Genomic DNA, 19,553 nt, shown 5'->3' with positions numbered 1-19,553 from the left:
GCCTGTGACTAAATATGTACAAAGGTTCTGGTAAGAGTTAAAGAGCACGATGGATGTGGTTCAGGCTAACCTCAGACAGTCCAAACAAAAGGTCTGGTATGACAAACATACCTGTAAATGCTCTTTTGAAGTAGGAGACTTGGTGTTGGTGAAAAAATACAAAATACAGAACTCATGTGAGGGACCTTTTAAAGTAATAGAAGAGGAACATGTATGACATATACATATGTCAAAAGACGTCACAGTAATGCTCACAGATGCTGATATAAACAGGTCTAAAGTTTTATCACAGCAGAGAAGCAATGGTCAACATTTGTTGTGTTGAAGGGGAAACTGAGGCATCCCACTTCATTGATTTGATGGCTGAATGTCAAGACAATTTATCACCCGAAAGCAATGAATTAACACAGACTTAAAGGGCAGAGATTCTGGCAATTGAAGAGCCACAAACAGGTTTTCTCCAGCAAACCAGGGAAGACCTGTGATCACCCATAAGACTGATACTGTAGGTCCTCAGCCTGCACTCAGCCAGCCTTATCATACCACTGGCACATTGCTAAAGCAAATCCATACAGAAATACAGAGCATGCTAAACTTCAAGGTGACGAAAGAATCTGAAAGCTCTTGGGCATCACCCATTGTGCTTGTCCCCAAGAAAGATAACCTTAAGGTTTTGTGTGGGCTATAGAAAACTCAATGTTCTCACTGTTTCAGATGTTTATCCAATGCCCAGAATTGATGACATGCTTGATATTTTAAGCGAAGCAAGATGTCTTAGCACATTTGACTTTGTAAAAGTGTATTCACAGAGTCCTTTGGACCCTGATGCACAGAAAGAAATCTGCATTTATTACTGATATGGGATTGTATGACTTCAAAATATTACCATTTGGGTTAATTAATGCAGGATGCACTTTTCAGCAGCTGACCAACCAAAAGTTAAATGGATTGCAGGACTTCACAAGGGCCTATGTCAATGCTATAGCAGTGTTCAGCAATTTTTGGTCTGATGACAAGAAACATTTGGGGATTGTATTATCAAAGCTCAAAGAGGCAGGCCTGACTATAAAAGCCTCTAAGTATAAAATAGGAGAAAGAACATTTCCATTTTTAGATCACTGAGTAGGGAATGATCAAATCTCTCCGATCCCTTAAAGGTAGAAACCACTTCAAACTGGACTGTGCCAAACCAAAAAGCAGGTTCAGTCTTTCATAGGCCTGGTTAATTACTACCACTGATTTGTGTATGGTTTCAATGACATTGTATCCGCAATCACAGATTTGTGTAAAAAGACAAAGCCAAACAAGGTTGTGTGGACAACTGCCTGTCAAAGAGGGGTTTGATCAGGTACAGAAAATTTTGTCTGAAAAGCCTTTTCTGGTCTGTCCAGATTTTGACAAAATGTTTGAAGTCTGCGCAGATGCATCAGATGTTGGATTAGGTGCTCTTTTGATGGAGTCAGTGGAAAGTTAAAAAAACAACAACATTCTATTGCTTTCTTAAGCAAGAAACTGACATCTACTGAACAGAATTACTCTGTCATAGAGAAGGAATGATGTGCCATAGTGCGGACAGTCAAGCAGTTATGGCCCTATCTTTTAACAGGAAATTCAGGTTACTAACTGATCATTCTCACTAGTTTGGAGGCATTAGCTCTAAGCTACTATGCTGGAGCATCACACTCCAAGAATATGACAATAGAGAATGTATATGTTAAGGGGAAAGACAATATTGTGGCTGATGCCCTAAGAAGGAGGGTACTTACCCTCTGCATACAGTTCATCCAGTGGCTAATCCCTCTACAGTTTTGTAAAGGGGGAGGTAGGACCCTAAGAACCCCTGTATTCACAGCCCACACACTACAGCAATGATATTTATACAAGCTATGCCTTGAGAGGTATCCTTTGAAAACTAACACCATACTAGTCAATATTGTAACTGGAGAATATATGTGACAATGCTGCATGTGGAATTACAGCTGTCCTCTGATATTGTTTTAAACTCTGTATTTGAACAAAGCAGAAACAAATAAAGCAGGGTGACCAGTGACAATGGAATTGCAATTTACACCTGCGGCAAACAGAACCATCAAAGCTCACAAGGTGTTTGGGGAGTCAGCATGTCTGGATCAAAAAGAATTGTGTATTTGCTTGTCTAACCAGCTGGGTCCTCAGGCAGAGACAAGAAAGGTTCACTCACACAAAAGGTAAACAAAGCCATCAAGCTAATAAGTGGGGGCCAGGTAATGACTCAACTGTCAACAAGGGATGGAAACTGCACCCCCAGAAAGCCTCTCTGCTTCTTGAAGCAAGGTCAATGAGCTTTAAGAGAGATGCTTTTCAAAGGTTTACTGAACTATAAAGAGAAGGACAGTGAACCCCTACATTATCTTTCAGCTAAGAAGACAAACCAATACCTTGTATTTCTATGGAAGGTCCTGATGGAGAGACAGTCAGCCATGCTGAACCAAGGGTAGCTGGTGACCAAAACCATCTTACACAAAGACTGTGTCTTGTTAGATTAATTTTCAGACTTTTAGCTGCGTGTTTTCACTTTGATTTGCTTTTAATTCTTTTACTTGGCAACCCTGAACATAAGTCCTGTTGTAAATAACTCCTGTTCTTAATTTTAATCTGAACAACCCAGTGCTATGTTTGGATTGAAGTAATTTTTAACTCCAGTTAATGTAGCAAGCTGCTGGGTATTGCCTCTTTATAGGACCAAATGAATGTTATTTCTCTGAGTAGTCCAGGAGATGTCTGGATACTCTGGGGTAGAAGGTTTGGGGGAAATTTGGGACTGGGGTGTGTGTTTGGGTCACTTGGCTAGTAGTAAACAAGGCTGGTGGATACAAGAGTGTGGCTATGGTATAAAAAGCAGGCTGCTGGAGTCAAAGTTACTGAACTAGGGCTGCTTATCACACACACTCAGTGCATGCCTGTAGGTTGGCTGGGGGTGTCCAGACAACGAGCTGCAGCAGCAGAGCATTTTAATGCACTCAGGATTGCAGGGAAGGCAGTGACACAACCTCTCACAGGTCTCCATTGCACCCCAAAACTTGACAACTTTGTGCCTGCAAAGATTTATTTGAATCACTAAGGCTATTTCTACACTAGAAACTTTACAGCAGCACAGTCGTATAGACACTACAACAATGGAAGGGGTTCTTCTGTCCGTGTAGTAAATCCACTTCTCTGAGAGGCAGTAGCCAGCTCTGTCTACACTGGGGCTTAAGTTGTCAAAAGAGCTGGGTCAACCTAATTTTCTAGTGTTGACCAGTCCTTATCCATCAGATGAAAAGAAATAATACTTCCTTCCCCCATTATCCCAGTACAGCGAAGAATCTGTGCATATTTTAATAAATGATTCTTGGAAAAATAAAGAATACTGGTTGATTGTTAATACCGTGTAAGGACCTAGACCTGCAAACATTTATGTTTGTGAGTAACTTTACACATACAAGTAGTCTCACTGGGGTAAATTATTCACATGGTGAGTGTTTGCAGAGCCTTAAACAAGTATTTTTTTTAACTTTTAAAAATAATTCACCATTTCACAAGTGCACTATCATCCAGATTATGTGATAGACTGTACACACATTCTATGAATATACACACACTGCTTTGTTACTGATTACTTTAAAATGAATTCAAGAATGAATTTGTGTTCATTTCTTTAACTGCCATGTAGAATCTTGCAATATGAAAAATATTTGGAAGGAAGTAAAAATTCGAGTCTGCAATGAATTTCTAAAATAACCCCATTCATGAAAGACAGCAACTATTGAAGTATTAGATCTAAATTCTCCAGGACACATTAAAATTAGCTTGTATATTTAATGTAAGGGCTAATTTAAATATAAGTCACAAACAGAAAATAAATTAAAATGTCTTTTGTATTTAATTTCAGTCTGCTAGAGCTCCTGTTTTGATAATGCTCTCACCTGGAACAAACAGTTGGACAAAGGGAATATCATGTTCATCACATATAAAGAAATGAAAGGTGAATTTTTGTAGAAATAAAAAAGCTATTAGGTGATGTATTCATATCTGATACGGAATTGCTCCCTAGTAGTAATAACACTGCTCTACAGCCAAAATGCTTCTGAAATAAATGTAGTCAAACTTTACTAATTCTGGGTCACTGAGAATGAAAATGATGCTTAAAATTGTTAATTGGCTCTAGTCTAGCTGTTGGGCTCCAGACTACAGCAGTGGAATCTCCTGGCAGGTGATGTTAGGGTTTCCATGTTCCGTGACCGTCAAAAGGATCTTTCCCCATTCTTCTTCATGGAAGGTGATCTTGTAGCCTGCAACAACATCGATGGTGTGATGGCAGCCCTCAACATCGTTCACGATCCAGATGAGTGGAGACTGTTCATTGATTCATCGAAGACGAGTCTTAAAGCTGTTTTGCTGCATAATGGCAATGTTTTGCCATCAATTCCAGTTGGTCATGCAGTCCATATGAAGGAAACCTATGACAACATGAAACAACTTTTGAGGTGCATAAACTATGACCAACATCAGTGGCAGCTTTGTGGCGATTTGAAGGTTGTTGCTCTCTTGCTTGGTCTGCAGACTGGATACACAAAGTACTGCTGTTTTCTCTGCGAATGGGATAGTCGTGCAAGAGATTCCCACTACATCAAGAAAGATTGGCCGCACTGACAGTCATTGGAGCCTGGGAGGAAAAGTGTTCAGCATCCACCACTTGTTGAATCAAGGAAGATTTTGTTACCACCCTTACACATCAAGCTGGGTCTGATGAAGAACTTTGTCAAGGCCATTGACAAAACACAAGCAGCTTTCAAGTACCTCCGTGGAAAATTTCCAAGGTTAAGTGAAGCTAAGATAAAGGAAGGTGTCTTTGTTGGTCCTCAGATTCGTGAACTTCTTCGAGATGATGCATTTGACCATGCACTGCGTGGCAAGGAAAAGACGGCATGGAAAGCCTTCCAGTTAGTGGCAATAAATTTTCTCGGAAACAACAAGGCAGACAACTACAGGTTGTTGGTGGAAAACCTCCTCAAGGCATACAAAAGCCTTGGTTGCAACATGTCACTAAAGATACATTTTTTGCACTCTCATCTAGATTTTTTTCCACCGAACTGCGGAGCAGTGAGCGACGAGCACGGCGAGCGATTTCACCAGGACATTGCAACAATGGAGAAACGCTATCAGGGCAAATGGAGCCCATCAATGCTTGCAGACTATTGCTGGACTGTGACAAGAGATGCTCCATTTAATGAATACAAGAGACAAGCCAAGAAGCGCTGAGTAGACACTGAATAGGACTAAACTATGTACATAATAGTTTTTTGCCTTTTGTTTCATAATAAATTTTATTTATATAACCCTTTTGCTGATTTTTAAAGTGTTACATAAACAGGACAGGTGAAATATTATCATGTAAAGCAACCATAAACACATGAAAAGACCTAGGTTTACAATTTATGATTAAAACTCTATTATCTACACAATATACATAGACATAAAATGTAAAAACTTAAATATCTTAGAAACAGTAGCCAATCAGTTGTTTTAATTGTCATATTTGAATTCAGCACATCAAAATACATAATAAATACCACATTTTATCTCTGAAACAGATGACTTCTCAAAAATTGTAGACCAGTGTAATGCTATGCTATTTCATCTCTGTGTATTTTTAACAGATTTCAATGCCCCCATCTTTCGTCTCTCTCCTTTTTGTCCAATGAATTGACCATATGGTTTTGGATGTCTCTCTTCCCTTCTCACCCTCTCTGGGGCCAGTAAGTATTTGTTTTGGACTCATGGTTGTTTTGGTTCTGTCAGCTATTTTGGGGAAAATGACATGCTCATTATGCAGTTAGTACAATCCTAAACAATTGTACGAAGTATTAAAGACAGAAGTGTTAATACACATATATCCCTGCATTTTCTCCATTTTTAGAAATTGTTGGGGACTTGAACCCAGCAGGTGAAGTTCATTGTCTGACCGCGATAGAGACAGACAACACGAGCAAGGTCCAAGCAAAAGCTCTTTATTGACAAGTGCACGCATCAATAGAGAGCAGCTCCTCTACAGAGAGAACCAGCTTCCTCTTTGCATCTTAGTATAAACCTATATAGACAGTTCCGTCGCGTCATAAATTATTCACTTGAGCAACCCACCCCCTTCTTCTAATGACTAGAAACTAGATACCTTTAGTATACATATTTTACAGCATTAGGTGATTAATAATATCTTAACAAGCACCAGAAGTTAGAAATGTAAGGGAGTTAAAAATAGACAGAGAACAAAACCAGGGAGTGGTTGCAGGGAGGCTGGGATTTCTTATCAGTTCTTCAAAGGAACTGTTCCTAACACAGCACAGCTGGTACTATGCCAGGAATGCAGCCCCTCCCTTATTTCACTTTTTCCCAGCTCTTTGTGAGACATGCTGCTTCTCAGTATTTTCCACTCAAGGATTTCCCAGAAACCTCTGTTAGCCTGACTTTGGTCAGGTTGTCATACTTGGTTTTGTCTGCTATATCTTTATTCAGGCCTAACAAAATGAAGGTGAGGTGGGGGACAAGAGCCCACAATGGGAAATGGAGATTGTTAACCCACTCCAGAAACAGAGTAACACTTGGAAGATTTTCCTTTAAAAGTGTTTGTTCTAACAGGTATGACCTTTGAGCACTGATAACAGCTGGTAATCCTCACCCAGTCTCAGACCTTTGTTCTAACAGCCATGTAGAGAATTTATCAGTATTTCTGAAAAAAAGATTGATGCTGCAGAGAGCTGGGGAGAGGAGGAATGCCAAATGAAAACCTTTGTCAATGTTAAGACTGTAACTAGACCACTGATTGACAACACTTTAGCTATTTAAAAATAGTAGTTTGAAAGCCAGGAATCTAGAGCATGTTGCAGCTCATAACAACCCTGAATTCCAGAAAGTGTGGGAATTCTGAGTCAAGATACCAACCCCAAATGTAACTTTACTTTTGTTCAGTGATGAGCTGCCAAAATAATAACAGGATCCCTCCTCCTCACCCCATGAGGGGGTCGTGGCCGCTCGCCCCAGGACTCCTGCCCCATCCAACCCCCTTCCCTGTCCCCTGACTGCCCCTGGAATCCCTGCCCCTGACTGCCCCCTGCTGCCCCCATCCAACCCCTGCTCCTTCCTGACTGCCCCCCCTGGACCCTTGCCCCCAGTCAATCCCCTGTTCCCTACCCTTTGACCGCCCCACCCCTATCCACCCCTCCACAACCCCCCAAACTCCCCTGCCTTCTTCCAACACCCCCTCTCTGCTCCCTTACTGCGCTGCCTGGAGCCGCTCGGCTGGGACCAGCATTGGCACCACGGAGCCTGAGCCAGGCCAGGCCGGAGGGCCGGGACCAGCACCAGCATGAGCGTTGCAGGGCCGGAGCCGGGCCGGGCCGGAGCCGCGGGGGCTGGGCCTGGCCAGAGCTATGGGGCCGGAACCAGCACCAGCGCCGCAGGGGCCGAGCCGGGGGCGCTTGGCTGGGGCTGGGACAGGACAGGGCTAGGGGCACTCGGCCAGGACCAGGAGCCTGGCCGGAGGGAGCCGCGGGACCGCAGCCAAGGGCACTCAGCTCAGGCTGGGGCTGGGGGCACTTGGCCAGGGGTGCCAGGCCAGAGGAGCCGCTCGGCAGGAACCAGGAGCCAGGCTGGGCTGGGCTGGGCTGGGCTGGGCCTGGCCGGGTCGGCCGGCCCCACTGCCTCTCCCCCAGCACCCCAGTTCACCTGCGTGCCTGCAGCCTGTTTCAGGCTTCTTGCGAACATCTGATTGGCGGGAAGCAGGGGAGGAGAAGGAGAGCGGAGCGTTCAGAGGAGGAGGGGTAAATGAGCTGGGGCCGGGCGGAGCGGACAGCTGCCGGAGCTTTTGTAAAATAAAGCCCTTATAGAACTGGTTGTACCAGAACAACAGATTCTAAAGGAGCTTCCAAATTTAACAACTGGTTCCTGCGAACGTGGGAACTGGCTCCAGCTCACCACTGCCTTTGTTTATCCTTACTTATCCTCCTGTTACTAATGGGGCAAACTATTACATTACATTTCAAAAATATGAAAGTCTTCCTTACTGTGTATATGAATTATAAAAGTGTGTTTTTCTGGGCCTTGCATATACTCTGCACAAGGGGATCCCAAATCTGTCTTCCAAGACTTTTTACATGATTTTGGAGTCATAGTGAGACTGGACATAATTAACTTGATTTCTGGCCTATAACTGAGTTATGGAGTCTCTGAAGAATGTTGGTGAATGGGTCTAACTGGGTTATGTTGAGCTGGCAGGTTCTTATGTGGAAGGTTTATGTAACCCTTCTGCCCCTCTGAGTTGGCAGCAACAAGGGCCAGGTTCAGTATCCAGGGGTTCCGTTTCAATAACATCATGCATAACCGGCTCGAGCCCCCTACGCAATGACCTGGGACACTTGACATACGCACACCCTTCTTGGGCGCCTCTAGAGGAAGGGCCCAAAAAAATAAAACTTGGGGTCCTCTCTCGGGCAAGCACGGAGTCTGAGATGCTAGCGAATCTTTTTTAATTCAAAGGAAGAACCAAGTGCGGGCTCATCCCATTGGAGACACCAAAACAAGAGTTATAACACAACCCAAACCCATCCCCAAGTACATTGGGGCACGTCCCTTTTTCCCCTAGTCTAAATCCATCACTCCAGTCCAACAACCCAAAAGTTCTGGTTCGATGCCACCCCAAAATTCAAGAGTCTATCGTAAAGGTCCCTCCCCGCAGCCTGGGGAAAGGGCACCTAAGTGGTAGGGCCAACTGCCCTGCCTCTCCGTGGTCTGCTTCCACCTTCTCCACGAACTGCTCCGCCAACCACCGCTGCCACCTGCTCCTCCGGTCCAGCACAAACTGCTCCCGCTCCACCATTTCTGCCTCGGAGCTGCTCCAGTTGTCCCTGCAAACTGCTCGGCTACGCTCGCTCTGCGGCTCTCCTACTCCGCTCTGCCAGCCGCCCCTCTCACAGCTGTCCCGTGGTCCGCTCCAGCATTCCCACAAAACTGCTCCACTCCACCAGCTGCTCTGTTCCACAGATAGCTTCAAGCTCCCCACTAGTTAGCACAGCACTCAGTGCTCCCAGCTCAGTAATTTTCAGCTCTTTGTATTCAGCACATAGTAGGGGAGCCCCAGTGCTAGTGCACTATAGCGCCCAAAGTGAGTTCAGTTTCAGCAACCTGTATCTAGGAGTCTTAATGAATAAAAAATCAACTCTGACATTCCACAGTGGAGAGAGGAGGGGGTGGAAACGTGCTTCTAGCTCCACAAGGAGACTACACTACCAAACACAAAACCTGTCCTCAACCTCTCTTCTCTATTGGGTTTGGAACCCATGTCCCTTTTCTAGCAAGTGTCATTTAATTTTATATTGAATACTTTCTGTCAACAGAGCGTCCCATAGTCCTCTTTACACTACAATCAGGTGCAACACCTTATCTATCCGCGTCCCATACATGAAGAAATTGGGATCCCAGAATATGTCGAGAATAATACCATCCCCAGGTCTCTCTTGCGGCTCCTTTGCTGGCGTGCCTATGCAAATATTCTGAGCCCTGATCAACATGGATCCGGACATTCTTCCACATCTTCCCATAAATTCACGCACCAGAGTGTCAGGGCACAGGCTCATCCTGGACGTGCGGCTTACAGTTATAGGTTGAGGGGATGGGGTATGTGTGGTAGGCGGGTAGTGTCCTGGAAGCAATGAGAGGTTGGTCTGCGTGTGTGGGTGTGTGGGGGTGCCAAGGTTAGGGTTGTAGTTAGTTGTGTATTATTATGGCTTTAGGAGAATGTTAGGACAATCTTACTCTGAAGAGCCCCTCAGTCTCTCTTCTAGTAAACCATTGTAATCCTAAAAGCATGAGAAGCAGTTGCCCTGCTCCACCTTTACTTCTTTCTCTCTCCTGTCATATTACTCAGCCAGTTTTGCTATTCTCCAGTTTTCACGCAACCAACTGCAAAGATTCTCCAGCAGCAACCAGCTGGCCCACGTAGATATTTACACAAGGTAGAAAACTAGCAGCAAGAGGGTCAGGTGAATGAGTTATTCATATCATTCTGGTTTGAGGTCCGAGGAGTTGAATCAGCATAATTTATCCCCCTTCTTCCCTGCTGGTAATGTCTATAGACAGTTACTCCCAGCACTACTCACTCCAGAAGAAGCTAAAGTTCACTGTAACTATACCAGCTGAAACCAGTTGCAGTTTACAGCCAAGAGTTCACACACCAGGGACTGTGTAATTCAGAACTGTTTTTTTAGCTGCAGTTTCCCTCAGCTGGCAAGAGAGCAGATCAGACAGTGCATGTGCCTAGAAGTTTATGGTTAAAATTCCCCTCTGCTCCATACCTATAAGAATGCTAGAGACATGCTGTTTAAGGAGAGAATCTGGCAAGAGGCACAGCAGCTCCAGCCATGGCTAAGAGCAGTATATTAAAGTGTCAAAGTTAGACTCAGGACTCACAGTTTGTCAGACCACTCTGTTTTATTAGCACAGCGCTCTGCTAATACACCCAGATAAATGTAAGCACCATAACAAGACACAAACTATCTTATTTATACAGATGAAAGGGCAGGAGTTTAGACAAAGGGACAAAGACAACAGACCGGAAAAAACCACTGTGACAACAGCATGCATATTCCACGTCCTTACTGATTGGTATCGATCTAAGGCTAATACTTTTCCAATTGCCCTTAAACGGTGCAATTGTTCTATGCTAATGTTTGTGTTCCTGACACCTGGATTGCAACATTCCAACAATTTTGCTTAAAGGTGCAGACAACATTTCTTTAATCCATTCTTATTTTTACAATATAATTAATTCCACTTTCACATAAGGAAATAGAGAAATATTTTGATGATGTTAAAGGAAAGGAATCTGAAGAGCTACTGTTCAGTAAGGGGGTGCTGTACCTTACTGGACTGTGCAGTGCTGAGATCTTCCAAGCGCTGGACACCATAGAATTTAGACAAGACAATGTGTTCCTAGCGGCTTATCCTAAATGCAGTGAGTGTAGATTTTTTTGTGCAAAATGAAAAGTAAACATGATAGGTGTCAAATATGTGTGTGATCATACTGACAATGTAGAAGAGCATGGAAGTTTAAATGCAACTTGCAGTAAAAATCCTCATTTGTCACAGGGAAGCAGTGTATCAGTAAGCTGTGTGTTTTCCTCTTCCATAATTTCAGAAACATGGGTTGAATCCAGCAGTGATTTAGCACCAAGACATAGATGATGTTGGCTGTATTAAGTTAAATGGAAAGAGTCATCCAGCGTTATACGAAGCTTAAAAATACAGTTGTTAGGAAATTTAGCATATGTGCTTCTGCATGATTATACCTTCATATATATTGTAAAGAGATGGGATCAACTCACAGAATTCAGATCCAGACCAAAATCTGCCCCAAAGCTGTGCTTAGAGTTGAACAAAGTTATCAAGAAACATTAGCCCTGTGACAAGTCTAGAACAGGCACAGACTAAACAGTTCACTCACACAGGATATTTAGGGTGAGATTTTCAAAGGTGATCAGCGTTAGCCTAAATCTGCTCTCATTGAAGTCCATGGGTGTAAAGTTAGACAAGTGCTGAGAAATTTTGAAAATCCTACTGTAAGAAATGGCAAGAACTTAAGGCGGTGACAGGGACTTGCAAGAGTCGTGTTTGTAAAGGCCCAGTAGGACACGTGCTTTGAAGATGGATCTGAAGGAAGAAAGGAGTTTTCTAGATGCAGGAGAAGAAGTTTGTTCTAAGAAAACTGAAAGGGAATCTGATTGGGTAATGGGAAATCACCATTACAGCTATATAGGAAATTTAACCAGAGTACCTAAATAATGAATACATCATACTGTTGCCTAAGCAGCATTGTAGGCATATTTGAGAAAGCACTTAAATTATAACTCCCGTTATGAAAGAAACTAACCGTTAAGCTTAATTTTTTCCTGGCACAGCCATGGTCTGAGCAGCTACATAAGGAAGACAGTTCACAGGATTCCCAGGCTCAATAAATTAAAAACAAAAGCAACTCTGAGATTTCCAGTTTATTTACAGGCAGGAGTGGCTCTAGGGATTTTGCTGCCCCAAGCACGGCAGGCAGGCTGCCTTCTGCGGCTTGCTTGCGGAGGGTCCGCTGGTCCCGCGGCTTTTGTGGACCTCCCACAGGCGTAGGGGGCATTAACGCTTTCTTTCTTCCCCTAAGTAGCATAAAAACAGTTCCAGTGCTCTCTGCTCTATTTTATTAATAATACTTTAAAATGTAAACACTTGATGTGTTATGTCATCTCCTCCCCAAACAATCCTATGGCAACCTAATCACCTGACGCTCCCGGCAAATTAGTAACAAAAATCTGTCGCAACATGACTAAATTTTTGTAGGATCAGGCGCATATGTAATTCTGCTAATGAATATGGCAAAATCTATCTATCTATCTAGAAGTGATAATTGCAAATCATGAATAGTGACACCAGCTGGACTCTTACCTTTCTTTATGTGGTCTTATGATTAAAGCACAAGATTGGAATTAAAGAGTTAGGAGATCTTTAATCACAACTCTGCTATTGGTGTATTGTCTGGCTTCAGGCAAGACATTTAACCTCTCTTCTTCATAGGTTCATAAATTATAAAGCCGGAAGGCACCATTGTGATCATCTAGTCTGACCTCCTGTGTAACACAGGCCATAGAACTTCCCCAAAATAATTCCCAGAGCAGATCTTTTTGAAAAACTTCCAATCTTGATTTTAAAACTGTCAATGATAGAGAATCCACCAGGACCCTTCATAAATTGTCCCAATGGTTAAATACTCTCACCATTAAAAATTTACACCTTATTTTGAGTAACAAATGTCACTTCAATGACATTATGAATGATAAGAAGTAAGAAGAGACACTACAATTTAACAAACACAATATATATATATATATATATATATATATATATAAAACAGTAACTCCTCAGTTAACTTCCTCCCATTTAATGTTGTTTCAAAGTTATGTTGCTGCTCAATTAGGGAACACGATAGTTTAAAGTTGTGCAATGCTCCCTTATAACGTTGTTTGGCTGCCTCTTCTGGCAACTGCTTGTAAGCTTCTGTGGAAGAGCAGCAACTTTACAAGGGAGCATTGCACAAGTTCCTCTTCTCCACCTCTTCCCACTCCTTCCCAGTGCTTCCCAGAACAGCTGGGAAGCGCTGCATCTCCGCTTCTCCCCCTCCCTCCCAGAAAGTCCTAAGCACTGCCAAACAGCTGGACTTTTGGGGGTGGGGGCGGCAAAGGAGCGGGGATGTGGTTGCTCCGGAGAGGAGGTGGAGTGGAAGAGGGAAGAAGTGGGCCTGGAGTGGAGCGGAGACTGGAAGAGGTGGGCCTGGAGCATCCCCTGGCAAAGTCGGTGCCTGTTCTTCTCTGGGGAAGCTGCTGCTGCTGCTGTGAAGGTGCTTCCTAGCGTCCTTGCCTGCAGTAGGCTGTGCCTGTGTGAGGTAAGCCAGGGGCACTTCCCAACCAGTATATAATGCCTTTTATCTGCCCCCCAAAAATTTCCTTGGAACCTAATCCCCCACATTTACATTAAAGCTTATGGGAAAATTGGATTCATTTAACATCATTTCACTTAAAGTTGCATTTTTCAAGAACATAACTACAACGTTAAGTAAGGAGTTACTGTATTAGTTTTTCAGGGTAAATGGACAGATACTATAAATTGTCAGCATCTTTAAGTTACGGATATTATGGTTCACTTTTGTCACTTGCCTTGCTTCAGAAAATAAAAAATGCACCTTCTCCACGTCTCTTTTCCACGCATCTCCATTATGATGATATTCCCAAGGCTGTCTTTGAGAATAAGGTGAAGGTAAGTGAGCATTTTAATAATGGAGGACACTATCCACTTTCCAAGTAACTCCCAGTTTTCTCTGGGAAGTTATTAGGTTTAGGGCTGCCTGGAAAACAAGAATTCTGTTTTTGCAAAAATGTCCAAAGTTTTGTTCCACAACCAAGAACTTATTTTTTTGTGAAAAACTTAAGAGGAAAAAGAGAGCAAATGTTTGAACTGGAGTCAAAGTAGAGACTTGAACATGGGTCTCCCATAGCTCAGATAAGTGTTTAACCACTAGGCTACTGATTGATTTGTTTAATTATTTTTCTCTCTGGTATATATATTAATCAAAAATTCCAGCCTGGCCAAAAATTCCAACCTCCAGATGTTGGAGCTACAATCAAAATAGATAAAATAGAATTTAATTTTTACTGATCACTGCAATTGATGTAGATTTACTGATCAATGTAATTGAAATATAATTTAATTTTTACTGGTCACTGTAATTCACATAAAGAGGTCAAATCTTAGATCCCAGCCTGGCAAGGTGATCTGTATGGGATAGCCCTTATTGCTCCACGGAGCACCCCCCTGAAGTCAGTAAGTTGTTCTCCTGTTCCCTACATTGCAGGATTGAGGCTTCTTTTTCCAAACTGCAGTTCCTGTAAGAGCTGATATGTTTTTTTTTTAATGCAAGACCCTTGAGCTTAAAGGTTACCTTAAACACCCAGGACTGATGTGACTTTGTTGTTTTAAAAGGTACTAGTGGTATTTCGAAATCCAAAAGATGTAGCTGTATCCTATTACCACTTCTACAACAAAAATCCTGGGCTTCCAAATGTCAGTTCCTGGGATGAGTTCTTTCAGAAGTTCATGAGTGGAGAAGGTACAGTTGTTAGATCTTGGCATGTATAAACACTCTAGTACAAAGTTCTCAACTCTTCTTTGGTCTGTAGTCAAAAAAGGGAATCTGTGATAATCATGTTAAAATTAATCCCAAATAGATTCAAACTAATGATCTGGGTGGGGGACCTGGTGCTAGGGAGTTGAAGGTGCTTCTCCCTCAGCCAACCCTGGCAGAGTCTTCAGGAGTGGGAGCATTGGTGTGGAGCCATTTGAATAATCAGGCTGATACTTTTAACTGGGATTCTACTTCATCCCCAGCTTTACTCTGCTTCCAGAAGGCACCTCCTCCTTGTGATTTCACATCTTAATAACTAGATTTGTGAATCTCTCCCCCTTTGGTCTCAGCTCCCTTTTTCTCATTCTTTCATCTCCACCTTAGAGCAGGTATATCTGTTTTAGGCTATGTCTATACTGTGAGTTGGGGTGTGATTCCCCTTCTCATGTACAGCTTCATATTCATGCTAGCTCTCATCAAGCTAGTATGAGTATAAATAGCAGTATAGCTGTGGTAGCACAGGTAACAGCAGCAGCTAAGCAGTGAAGAGTTCATACTCACCATGGGTTTGTACTTAGTGCAGCTCAGCCATGGCTCCGCTGCCACCCCTCATGCTACCATGGATACACTGCTAGTTAGGCTCACACTAGCACAATGAGAGGTTGCACAAGTATACAAGAGCAGGGGAATCAGACAGTGTAAACATAGCCCTAGAGACACTCAAAATAAAGGTTTGGAGTAAATTTTCAAAAGTACCTAAGTGACTAAGGCTCCTAACTCCCATTGTTTTTCAATCAGACTTACACTTCTAAGGGCCAGATTTTAAAAGGGTTTCTGGCACCATAGGCAGAATTTGGGGGGCGGCATTTTGTGCGCTCCCCATGGGGCGCGTGGGAGCTTCCAGTTCCGCTCCCGTCGCTCAGTGGAAGAAGGACCCACTGCCGAAATGCCGCAGGCGACAGTGGCAGTCATTGAGCTGCTCAATTGCCTGCTGCTGTTTTCCACAGCATGTCGGCAGAAGGTCGTTCTTCAGCGGCGCAACGGGAGCAGAACTGGAAGCTCCCGTGTGTACTGTGGGGAGCACACAAAATGCCACCCCTCCCGAATCCTGGCCCCCTAGGCAATCGCCTATGGTCACCTAATGGAAGTGCCAGCCCTGAAAGCACTTAAAGATGAAAATAGATGCTTAGTGTGGTTTTCAAGAAGTGCCTAGGTGCCTAACTTCTACCAAATTTAAACACTTTTGAAAATTGCACTAGACATATTTAGATGCCTAGATACATTTAAATATCTGATCCTAAACATTGTTACTTTTGGAAATGGGACTTAGGCTTCTAACTCTCTTAAGTGCACCCCAGAACTTAGACCCTTTATCTATTTATAGTTGTGGAGAGGTTGGAGCTACAATCAAAATAGATAAAATCCCTTTTCTAAACTGAAGAACTCCATTTTTTATTCTATCATCTGTTGCCAAATAGTTCCAATTTCAAAGAGAGTTCATCCTGTAGGGACAGTCATGAGTGGCAAATTTCCCGTCAGGTCAGGGAGCTTCATAGCAATCAGGCTCAAACAGACCCAATGAAAACAACAGCGAGAGCAACCTTGCATTTCAAATGATGCTCTCCTGGGGAAGGAGGAGGGAAAAGAATGAAAAAATGGCATTGTGGATTCCGTGTGTGTGTCTCAATTGCTTCCAGACCAAAGATGCTAAGTTTACAAATAAACAATGTTTTATATGTAACTGCCAGCCCCTCAAATTCCACCTGGGATTTGTGAATCAGGCTGGGCTCTTTCCTTCTGTAGCATCACCACTAACAATAATTAAGGCTGCAAGTTTGTCACAGAGGTCATGGATTCCGTGACTTTCCATGACTTTTGCAGCAGCCGGTGCACCTGGCTCAGGGGCAGCTTAGTCAGCTCCTGCACTTGTCTCACTGGCTGCTACTGGGGCAGTCTCGGGCCACCACCCCTGCCCGCCCCCCAGCAGAAGAATTTGGCTGTGGGAGGGGGCAGGTGGTTGGGGCACAGGATGGGGTGAGGCAGGCTCTGAGCGGCGCTTTCCTGGGGGTCTCCCCAGAAATGGCGACATCCCCCTTGCTCAGTTCCTAGGCAGAGGCGTGGCTAGGCAACTCTGCATGCTGCCTCCACCTGCAGGCACTGCCCCTGCTGTGGTTAGACAATACAGGTACTCTCTGAAGATACATACACTCTTGTTTTAGTATTTTAATTTGTTGTATACTTGCCATATAAAGTCTTGATGTATGGATTTATTCTGAAAAATATTTGCAAGGAGAAAGTGAAAAGTCAAGTCTGGAGTGAATGATTTCTAACAATCCATTTCATAAACGAAGTACGAAGAGGCAGTTGAAGGATTAAAAAAATGTAAGGTCTCCAGGACTCTATATTGAAGTTAGCCTGTACCTTTCATCTCAGGGGTAATTTAAATATACTTTAAATTATTTTCTTTTTAAATCTATCGCCTGTATTTCATTTCAGTCATGTGGAGTTCATATTTTGACCATGCTCTTTCCTGGAACAAACATATGGATGAACAGAATATCATGATCATCACATATGAAGAAATGAAAGAGGTGAATTTTTGTAGAAATTAGACATGGGAAAAACCTGTTTGTATACAGAATTGTTCTCTTCAGTACATTTGCAAATATCTTGTCCAGTCCAATTTTCACTTTGTGCCAGGCAAAACCTTATTGTGCATTTCAAAGACTAGGGGAAGGCAGGCGTATGAAATAGCAGTTCTTTTTTCCCACTGGCTACTAGCTCTTCTCTCTGCAGCCCACCTTCATTTTCCAGGAAGAAAGCCCTGATCCTCCTTAGACATGTGCATGTGAGTAGTTCCATTTGCGTCAGTGACATTATTCACATGCTGAAAGTTAAGCATGTGCAAGTTTGCAGGATGAGGGCCTTAAATTTTTGGGGACAGGTAATACCCATGTTTGTACAGAACAATACTAATTGATGCTGCTTGATAAATGTAATTGGTAGAAATAAATACTGAAAAAGAGAGAAATGCAAAAGACTGAGTATTCTCTTAACAGATTTCCATTTGGCGAAGGGAGGCAGATACCAAAATCTTATCAAAAGTAACCACCCATTCCTGCAACCTCTTGCTGCTGAACTTATTATGCTTTTCTAATGTTCTGCTCTGTGTATCGATGATGATAAAATCTACTACATTAATTTGACAAAAGAGAATAGGAAAATGTAGGGCATATTTTCTTTGACTCATGCATAACTCCAGCAAATTCTTGTTTTTCAGAACTTACCTGGAGGAGTGAAAAAAATAGCAGAATTTTTGGGATTCTCTCTGCCTGAGGAGAAGATCCAGTCTATTATAGAGAATGCCACATTCAAATCAATGAGCAACAAATCCCAAGAAACACATGGCACACTTGCTCCCATGCTTTTCAGAAAAGGTACATTTATACAGAGTGATAATAGTCATTTCAAGGCTTAGAACAGCAATCCAAATTGGTCTTGAGGGCCAATTAACATTTAAAAGCATATGCCTCTTGCGGCTTCTGTGATTAATGTATTTAATTCATAGCTGATGATCAATTTTTATCTGTAGAAAATGGACATCCATAAGCAGCTGAACAACCGGGCACTTCTTGTTCTGTCGAAATATTAGCTCTCTCTTTTCAAGGGTGTTTACACATATACCTATAAAACTTACTGCAAGGCTTTTTCTTTAACCTTTAACTGGAATTACCCAATCCACATTCATACAAGTTTCAAGCCTTTCGTGGGTTTGAAATTTGGCAATACGTTCAGTCATTCCAGCTGTTTGTGTCAGCACTTCAATGTTATGTTCCTGACCTGTGATATTATAATTTCTTTCATTGTTCTTTCACAGGTGATATTGGACATTGGAGAATCTCTTCACTGAAGCTCAGAGCCAGGAAATGGATGTTAAATTTACAGAGTGTTTAGCTGGAACTAAACTGGGAGCAAAGCTAAAATATGATAAATACTGCAAATACTAAATCTTAACTTCATTCTGATGCTACATCACCACCTATTTCACTGCCTTTCACATTTGAGAATTTAGATCTTCACATGTGGATTTGCAAAATAAAGAAATCGTGAGAACCTAGTAAATAATTGGCCAAATTCTGCTGTTGGGCCTATATAGATGTAACAGAAGAATTTGGCTGAACATGTAGAACATATGAATAGTATACCAAAGTTTCTGTGCCTATTTGAGATTTTATGTTTTCTTGATCTGCCATTAATTCAAATTGAGCTCTGCTCCAGAGCCAAACTTTCTGAAAGCTCAGGGTGTTAAACTCCCTGGGCTTTTTCTTTGGGCTCATCTGTCAGCTTCAGTAGTTGATTTGGTCCTCTACACTCCTATGTTTTCTGCGGCCTTGTATGAAATTGCTTTAGAGTTCATTAATTTGTGCTGATGGCCAATTTTCATCCTGGCAAAGGTTAAAGGAGAGTTCCTCCAGTTTCTGTGGTAGGTCTAGTGTTGTTTAATATAAGTATTAATGATAAAGAAAGGGGGGTGAATAATGAGGTAGCAAAAGTTGCCAGTTGAAGTAAGGTGTTGATGTTAGTCAAGACAAGAGAGGACTGTGAGGAACTTCAAGAGATCTCAACAAGCTAGGTGAATGGTTAAGTAGAAGTTTTTCTCCCACCTGCTAGAGAGAAAAACCTCTACTTACCTCTATCCGTCTTAGATGTTGGAACATAATCATGTGTCGTTTTCAAAAGGCAATTATATGTCTGTCAATAGAAGGCCCTGGTCTTACCTGACTGATGCTTCTGCAGCTATAGGGATAGTTATGAAGTTACCTCATTC

General features: G+C 42.6%; 1 protein-coding gene across 1 annotated transcript; it reads left to right on the top strand.

Moving 5' to 3' along the window:
• Positions 1-6,541: 6,541 nt before the first annotated feature.
• LOC116822559 (sulfotransferase 6B1-like) lies at positions 6,542-18,732 on the top strand. The gene is given in 8 exon segments (XM_075063482.1): positions 6,542-6,547; positions 10,855-11,023; positions 13,718-13,860; positions 14,584-14,710; positions 17,222-17,316; positions 18,006-18,162; positions 18,603-18,617; positions 18,620-18,732. Coding segments are annotated over 8 exon segments (825 nt in total).
• The last annotated feature ends 821 nt before the right edge of the window (positions 18,733-19,553 follow it).

Source organism: Chelonoidis abingdonii, chromosome 3 (genome assembly GCF_003597395.2).
Source record: "Chelonoidis abingdonii isolate Lonesome George chromosome 3, CheloAbing_2.0, whole genome shotgun sequence".
NCBI lineage: Eukaryota > Metazoa > Chordata > Testudines > Testudinidae > Chelonoidis > Chelonoidis abingdonii.
The sequence above is the reverse complement of the archived record's forward strand: the minus strand, read 5'-3'. Positions and strand labels throughout refer to the sequence as shown.